General features: G+C 56.4%; 1 protein-coding gene across 2 annotated transcripts in view; it reads right to left on the bottom strand.

Moving 5' to 3' along the window:
- Positions 1-2,391: 2,391 nt before the first annotated feature.
- Positions 2,392-8,361, bottom strand: part of NRBP1 (nuclear receptor binding protein 1) — a 78,171-nt gene continuing 72,201 nt past the window's right edge. For both annotated transcript variants that reach the window (XM_069973306.1, XM_069973307.1), the window contains 3 exons: positions 6,699-6,762; positions 6,563-6,618; positions 2,392-4,605 (listed from right to left, as the gene is read on the bottom strand). In XM_069973306.1, coding sequence (XP_069829407.1) covers positions 4,507-4,605; positions 6,563-6,618; positions 6,699-6,762 — 219 coding nt within the window. In that variant the 3' untranslated portion in view covers positions 2,392-4,506. The remainder of the gene's footprint in view (positions 4,606-6,562; positions 6,619-6,698; positions 6,763-8,361) is intronic.

Raw genomic sequence — 8,361 nt, 5'->3', positions numbered from 1 at the left:
CCCCGTCTGTCAGGTAGCAGAGACCGCCATCCTCCCCCGTCTGTCAGGTAGCAGAGACCGCCATCCTCCCCCGTCTGTCAGGTAGCAGAGACCGCCATCCTCCCTCGTCTGTCAGGTATCAGTGACCGCCATCCTCCCTCGTCTGTCAGGTAGCAGTCACCGCCATCCTCCCCCGTCTGTCAGGTAGCAGTCACCGCCATCCTCCCCCGTCTGTCAGGTAGCAGAGACCGCCATCCTCCCCCGTCTCTGTCAGGTAGCAGTCACCGCCATCCTCCCCCCGTCTGTCAGGTAGCAGTCACCGCCATCCTCCCCCGTCTCTGTTAGGTAGCAGAGACCGCCATCCTCCCTCGTCTGTCAGGTATCAGTGACCGCCATCCTCCCCCGTCTGTCAGGTAGCAGTCACCGCCATCCTCCCCCGTCTCTGTTAGGTAGCAGTTACCGCCATCCTCCCCAGTCTGTCAGGTAGCAGAGACCGCCATCCTCCCTCTGTCAGGTAGCAGTCACCGCCATCCTCCCCCCGTCTGTCAGGTAGCAATAACCGCCATCCTCCCCCGTCTGTCAGGTAGCAGAGACCGCCATCCTCCCCCGTCTGTCAGGTAGCAGTCACCGCCATCCTCCCCCGTCTGTCAGGTAGCAGTCACCGCCATCCTCCCCCGTCTGTCAGGTAGCAGTCACCGCCATCCTCCCCCGTCTGTCAGGTAGCAGTCACCGCCATCCTCCCCCGTCTGTCAGGTAGCAGAGACCGCCATCCTCCCCAGTCTGTCAGGTAGCAGAGATCGCCATCCTCGCCCGTCTGTCAGGTAGCAGTTACCGCCATCCTCCCCCGTCTGTCAGGTAGCAGAGATCGCCATCCTCGCCCGTCTGTCAGGTAGCAGTTACCGCCATCCTCGCCCGTCTGTCAGGTAGCAGTTACCGCCATTCTCCCCAGTCTGTCAGGTAGCAGAGACCGCCATCCTCCCCCCGTCTCTGTCAGGTAGCAGAGACCGCCATCCTCCCCCGTCTGTCAGGTAGCAGAGATCGCCATCCTCGCCCGTCTGTCAGGTAGCAGTTACCGCCATCCTCCCCAGTCTGTCAGGTAGCAGCGACCGCCATCCTCCCCAGTCTGTCAGGTAGCAGCGACCGCCATCCTCGCCCGTCTGTCAGGTAGCAGAGACCACCATCCTCCCCCGTCTCTGTCAGGTAGCAGCGACCGCCATCCTCCCCCGTCTGTCAGGTAGCAGAGATCGCCATCCTCGCCCGTCTGTCAGGTAGCAGAGACCGCCATCCTCCCCTGTCTCTGTCAGGTAGCAGAGACCGCCATCCTCCCCCGTCTCTGTCAGGTAGCAGAGATCGCCATCCTCGCCAGTCTGTCAGGTAGCAGAGACCGCCATCCTCCCCCCGTCTCTGTCAGGTAGCAGAGACCGCTATCCTCCCCCGTCTCTGTCAGGTAGCAGAGACCGCCATCCTCCCCCGTCAGGTAGCAGTCACCGCCATCCTCCCCCGTCTGTCAGGTAGCAGTTACCGCCATCCTCCCCCGTCTGTCAGGTAGCAGAGACCGCCATCCTCCCCCGTCTGTCAGGTAGCAGAGACCGCCATCCTCCCCCGTCTCTGTCAGGTAGCAGTCACCGCCATCCTCCCCCGTCTGTCAGGTAGCAGTTACCGCCATCCTCCCCCGTCTGTCAGGTAGCAGAGACCGCCATCCTCCCCCGTCTGTCAGGTAGCAGAGATCGCCATCCTCGCCCGTCTGTCAGGTAGCAGAGACCGCCATCCTCCCCCGTCTGTCAGGTAGCAGTCACCGCCATCCTCCCCCGTCTCTGTCAGGTAGCAGTTACCGCCATCCTCCCCCGTCTGTCAGGTAGCAGAGATCGCCATCCTCGCCCGTCTGTCAGGTAGCAGAGACCGCCATCCTCCCCCGTCTGTCAGGTAGCAGAGACCGCCATCCTCCCCCGTCTGTCAGGTAGCAGTCACCGCCATCCTCCCCCGTCTGTCAGGTAGCAGTCACCGCCATCCTCCCCCGTCTGTCAGGTAGCAGAGACCGCCATCCTCCCCCGTCTGTCAGGTAGCAGAGACCGCCATCCTCCCCCGTCTCTGTCAGGTAGCAGAGACCGCCATCCTCCCCCGTCTCTGTCAGGTAGCAGAGACCGCCATCCTCCTCCCTCTGTCAGGTAGCAGAGACCGCCATCCTCCCCCGTCTCTGTCAGGTAGCAGAGACCGCCATCCTCCCCCGTCTGTCAGGTAGCAGTCACCGCCATCCTCCCCCGTCTGTCAGGTAGCAGAGACCGCCATCCTACCCCCGTCTCTGTCAGGTAGCAGAGACCGCCATCCTCCCCCGTCTCTGTCAGGTAGCAGAGACCGCCATCCTCCCTCTGTCCACCATTTTCCCTTCTGTCTTTACAAAACAAAACAGTTAAATACAACAAACTTCAAGTTTATTTACAGGAAAAAAAAAATAAAAAGTTATTAGTTACAAATAAAAATGACATCACAAAGAAATCCGAGTTAGGTTCATAGTGTGCAAAGCTATAGAGCGCTGTCTCCCCCTCACAGCATGGCTAATCTAGGATCCAGCACGGAAGCAATACATACACGTGACAGCTGTCACAACCTACAGTCATCCTGATACAGGCCTCCAAACACCGTAACCATAGCATGGAACCGTCACTAACACTTCCGACCTCCTCAAATCACAAGACTGGTTGCATCTTCTGATACCAAGGCCTCAGCCAGATACACAGCACAAAGCTGCTGAGCCCCAAAGCCACATCACAATGGGGTCCCCCCAACCTCCCGCACAACACTGAACCAGTCATGGCTGTAAACACTACACAGGAAAGCTATACCGTGAACACTAGGAGGCGTCATCCAGTGACTGCTACTCAGGGGCTGGATGCAAAGCTTGACAAGGCAGGAAGCCACGGTCCCCCTAACATCGTACACTGTGCAATGCTTCCCTCGATATAGCGATATGATTGTCCCATCACCCAGATAAAAGACAGCAGAGTGTGGATAACCCCCCCAAATGGAGCCCAAGATGGCGTCCTCACTGACCCAAAGATTCATAGCTTACTCATACAACTCCAACCTGCTCCCTTACCCAAAATCCATAAGGGTTCCCCGTCATGACTAACAGGCCATTACTGCCGTGTAAACCGTGTGCAGAGCAACGTTATAGGGCCAGGTCATTCCAAAGACTGCGGGCCCACTACTAGAGACCCCTGCGACCAGACACGACAGGCCAGAGACTGTAGACATCCTACTACCAACCTCTAAACCCCGACAGGATAGGCCTGAGACCGCAGACATGCTACTATCCACCTCTGCACCCACATAGGACAGGTCAGAGACAGCAGACATACTACTACCAACCTCTGCACCCACATAGGACAGGCCTGAGACCGCAGACATGCTACTACCAACCTCTGCACCCACATAGGATAGGCCTGAGACCGCAGACATACTACTACCCACCTCTGCACCCACATAGGACAGGTCAGAGACCGCAGACATGCTACTACCAACCTCTGCGCCCACATAGGACAGGTCAGAGACAGCAGACATGCTACTACCCACCTCTGCACCCACATAGGACAGGTCAGAGACAGCAGACATGCTACTACCAACCTCTGCACCCACATAGGACAGGCCTGAGACCGCAGACATACTACTACCAACCTCTGCACCCACATAGGACAGGTCAGAGACAGCAGACATGCTACTACCCAGCTCTGCACCCACATAGGATAGGTCAGAGACAGCAGACATGCTACTACCAACCTCTGTGTTCACATAGGACAGGTCAGAGACAGCAGACATGCTACTACCAACCTCTGCACCCACATAGGACAGGTCAGAGACAGCAGACATGCTACTACCAACCTCTGCGCCCACATAGGACAGGTCAGAGACAGCAGACATGCTACTACCCAGCTCTGCGCCCACATAGGACAGGTCAGAGACAGCAGACATGCTACTACCCACCTCTGCACCCACATAGGACAGGTCAGAGACAGCAGACATGCTACTACCAACCTCTGCACCCACATAGGACAGGTCAGAGACAGCAGACATGCTACTACCAACCTCTGCACCCACATAGGACAGGTCAGAGACCGCAGACATGCTACTACCAACCCCTGCCTCCAGATAGGAAAGTCCCGATACCGTAGTCACACAACTATCAACCACTGGGTCCCAACAGGAGACCGTATCTGCCAAAATTGTCCTAAACTTGCTCAAACTCTGATGTGAACGTTTGTTTCTGGCCACGTTGGCTTTAAATCTGCTTTCACTCCACCATTGCCCGTTGCGTCCAGCCAGTATAGAGCAGAGTCGGCAATCACTGTGACTTCTGTGGTCGCCCAAGACAGTAATTGGACTATAGCCAAGACATCTCCATAGTGTGTTCCTTATCATGGATGAGCTGGGTGAGGTATCTTCCTGCGTCCTGCACGGTATACATGTAGACAGAGGAGAATGGACGTCCGCCTGCAGAGCAGTATGGGTATCGGTCCAGCCTACTACTAATTGCTATGACGACACTGTAACGGCCATCATGTTTCCATTCCGAGCAAAGTAGAACTTATTGAAAGCTTCTTCAAGTAAACAGGTGAGTCGGTTCTGGTCGGCCTGAAATAGAAAGAGAAGATTAGGAACAGGACTTGCACATGGATCAGTCCTGACCCTTCTACACGGGGGCCAGAGCTGGGATCCACCTACACGGGGGCCAGAGCTGGGATCCACCTACACGGGGGCCAGAGCTGGGATCCACCTACACGGGGGCCAGAGCTGGGATCCACCTACACAGAGGCCAGAGCTGGGATCCACCTACACAGAGGCCAGAGCTGGGATCCACCTACACGGGGGCCAGAGCTGGTATCCACCTACACGGGGGCCAGAGCTGGTATCCACCTACACGGAGCTGGGATCCAACTACACGGAGGCCAGAGCTGGGATCCACCTACACGGGGGCCAGAGCTGGGATCCACCTACACGGGGGCCAGAGCTGGGATCCACCTACACGGGGCCAGAGCTGGGATCCACCTACACGGGGGCCAGAGCTGGGATCCACCTACACGGGGGCACGAGCTGGTATCCACCTACACGGGGGCCAGAGCTGGGATCCACCTACACGGAGGCCAGAGCTGGGATCCACCTACACAGAGGCCAGAGCTGGGATCCACCTACACAGAGGCCAGAGCTGGGATCCACCTACACGGGGGCCAGAGCTGGGATCCACCTACACGGGGGCCAGAGCTGGTATCCACCTACACGGGGGCCAGAGCTGGGATCCACCTACACGGAGCTGGGATCCACCTACACGGGGGCCAGAGCTGGGATCCACCTACACGGGGGCACGAGCTGGTATCCACCTACACGGGGGCCAGAGCTGGGATCCACCTACACAGAGGCCAGAGCTGGGATCCACCTACACGGGGGCCAGAGCTGGGATCCACCTACACGGGGGCCAGAGCTGGGATCCACCTACACGGGGGCCAGAGCTGGGATCCACCTACACAGAGGCCAGAGCTGGGATCCACCTACACAGAGGCCAGAGCTGGGATCCACCTACACAGAGGCCAGAGCTGGGATCCAGCTACACAGAGGCCAGAGCTGGGATCCACCTACACAGAGGCCAGAGCTGGGATCCACCTACACAGAGGCCAGAGCTGGGATCCACCTACACGGGGGCCAGAGCTGGGATCCACCTACACGGGGGCCAGAGCTGGTATCCACCTACACGGGGGCCAGAGCTGGGATCCACCTACACGGAGCTGGGATCCACCTACACGGGGGCCAGAGCTGGGATCCACCTACACGGGGGCCAGAGCTGGGATCCACCTACACGGGGGCCAGAGCTGGGATCCACCTACACGGAGGCCAGAGCTGGTATCCACCTACACGGAGGCCAGAGCTGGGATCCACCTACACGGGGGCCAGAGCTGGGATCCACCTACACGGAGGCCAGAGCTGGTATCCACCTACACGGAGGCCAGAGCTGGGATCCACCTACACGGGGGCCAGAGCTGGTATCCACCTACACGGAGGCCAGAGCTGGTATCCACCTACACGGAGGCCAGAGCTGGGATCCACCTACACGGGGGCCAGAGCTGGGATCCACCTACACGGAGGCCAGAGCTGGGATCCACCTACACGGGGGCCAGAGCTGGGATCCACCTACACGGGGGCCAGAGCTGGGATCCACCTACACGGGGGCCAGAGCTGGGATCCACCTACACGGGGGCCAGAGCTGGGATCCACCTACACGGAGCTGGGATCCACCTACACGGAGGCCAGAGCTCGGATCCACCTACACGGGGGCCACAGCTCAGATCCACCTACACGGGGGCCACAGCTCGGATCCACCTACACGGGGGCCACAGCTCGGATCCACCTACACGGGGGCAACAGCTCGGATCCACCTACACGGGGGCCACAGCTCTCATCCACCTAACCAGGGGCCACAGCTCTCATCCACCTACACGGGGGCCACAGCTCTCATCCACCTACACAGAGGCCACAGCACACAGCTCTCATCCGCCTACACAGTGGCCACAGCTCTCATCCGCCTACACGGGGGTCTCACCTCACTAACAAAGCCCAGCTGCACCAGCTCCACAGCCAGGTCCGGGATGTTCTCATCTACAGAGAGAAACAGGTCAAAGTTTAAGGGACACATCAGAGGCTGTACATGAGGTCTCCGTACCGTCCCGGATACTTACTCGGTAATACGTCACAGCTTAAGTGTCGGTTAAGCTTATCTTCTAGCTTCAGTAATAACGTCACCTACAAGAAGGACGAGAAATCACCCTTGTTTTCTATGCTTAGGGATGAGTATTATATAGTGGTGAGGAGGCTAGTATATATCGGTGAGGAGGGTAGGCTATAATGGTGAGGAGGGTAGGCTATATCGGATGAGGAGGGTAGTATATCTATCGGTGAGGAGGGTAGTATATCTATCGGTGAGGAGGGTAGTATATCTATCGGTGAGGAGGGTAGGATATATCGGTGAGGAGGGTAGTATATCTATCGGTGAGGAGGGTAGGATATATCGGTGAGGAGGGTAGTATATCTATCGGTGAGGAGGGTAGTATATCTATCGGTGAGGAGGGTAGGATATATCGGTGAGGAGGGTAGTATATCTATCGGTAAGGAGGGTAGTATATCTATCGTGAGGAGGGTAGGATATATCGGTGAGGAGGGTAGTATATCTATCGGTAAGGAGGGTAGTATATCTATCGTGAGGAGGGTAGTATATCTATCGGTGAGGAGGATAGTATATATATCGGTCAGGAGGGTAGGATATCTATCGGTGAGGAGGGTAGGATATATATCGGTGAGGAGGGTAGGCTATAAGTGGTGAGGAGGGTAGGATATATCGGATGAGGAGGGTAGGATATCTATCGGTGAGGAGGATAGTATATGTATCGGTCAGGAGGGTAGGATATCTATCGGTGAGGAGGGTAGGATATATATCGGTGAGGAGGGTAGGCTATAAGTGGTGAGGAGGGTAGGATATATCGGATGAGGAGGGTAGGATATCTATCGGTGAGGAGGGTAGTATATCTATCGGTGAGGAGGGTAGTATATCTATCGGTGAGGAGGGTAGTATATATATCGGTGAGGAGGGTAGTATATATATCGGTGAGGAGGGTAAGATATATCGGTGAGGAGGGTAGGATATCTATCGGTGAGGAGGGTAGGATATCTATCGGTGAGGAGGGTAGTATATCTATCGGTAAGGAGGGTCGTATATCTATCGTGAGGAGGGTAGTATATCTATCGGTGAGGAGGATAGTATATATATCGGTCAGGAGGGTAGGATATCTATCGGTGAGGAGGGTAGGCTATAAGTGGTGAGGAGGGTAGGATATATCGGATGAGGAGGGTAGGATATCTATCGGTGAGGAGGGTAGTATATCTATCGGTGAGGAGGGTAGTATATCTATCGGTGAGGAGGGTAGTATATATATCGGTGAGGAGGGTAGTATATATATCGGTGAGGAGGGTAAGATATATCGGTGAGGAGGGTAGGATATCTATCGGTGAGGAGGGTAGGATATCTATCGGTGAGGAGGGTAGTATATCTATCGGTGAGGAGGGTAGTATATATATCGGTGAGGAGGGTAGTATATCTATCGGTGAGGAGGGTAGTATATCTATCGGTGAGGAGGGTAGTATATCTATCGGTGAGGAGGGTAGTATATCTATCGGTGAGGAGGGTAGGATATATATCGGTGAGGAGGGTAAGATATATCGGTGAGGAGGGTAGGATATCTATCGGTGAGGAGGGTAGGATATATATCGGTGAGGAGGGTAGGATATATATCGGTGAGGAGGGTAGGCTATAAGTGGTGAGGAGGGTAGGATATATCGGATGAGGAG

The sequence above is a fragment of the Dendropsophus ebraccatus genome, chromosome 6 (genome assembly GCF_027789765.1).
Source record: "Dendropsophus ebraccatus isolate aDenEbr1 chromosome 6, aDenEbr1.pat, whole genome shotgun sequence".
Lineage (NCBI taxonomy): Eukaryota > Metazoa > Chordata > Amphibia > Anura > Hylidae > Dendropsophus > Dendropsophus ebraccatus.
This window is presented reverse-complemented; position numbering and strand designations above follow the sequence as displayed.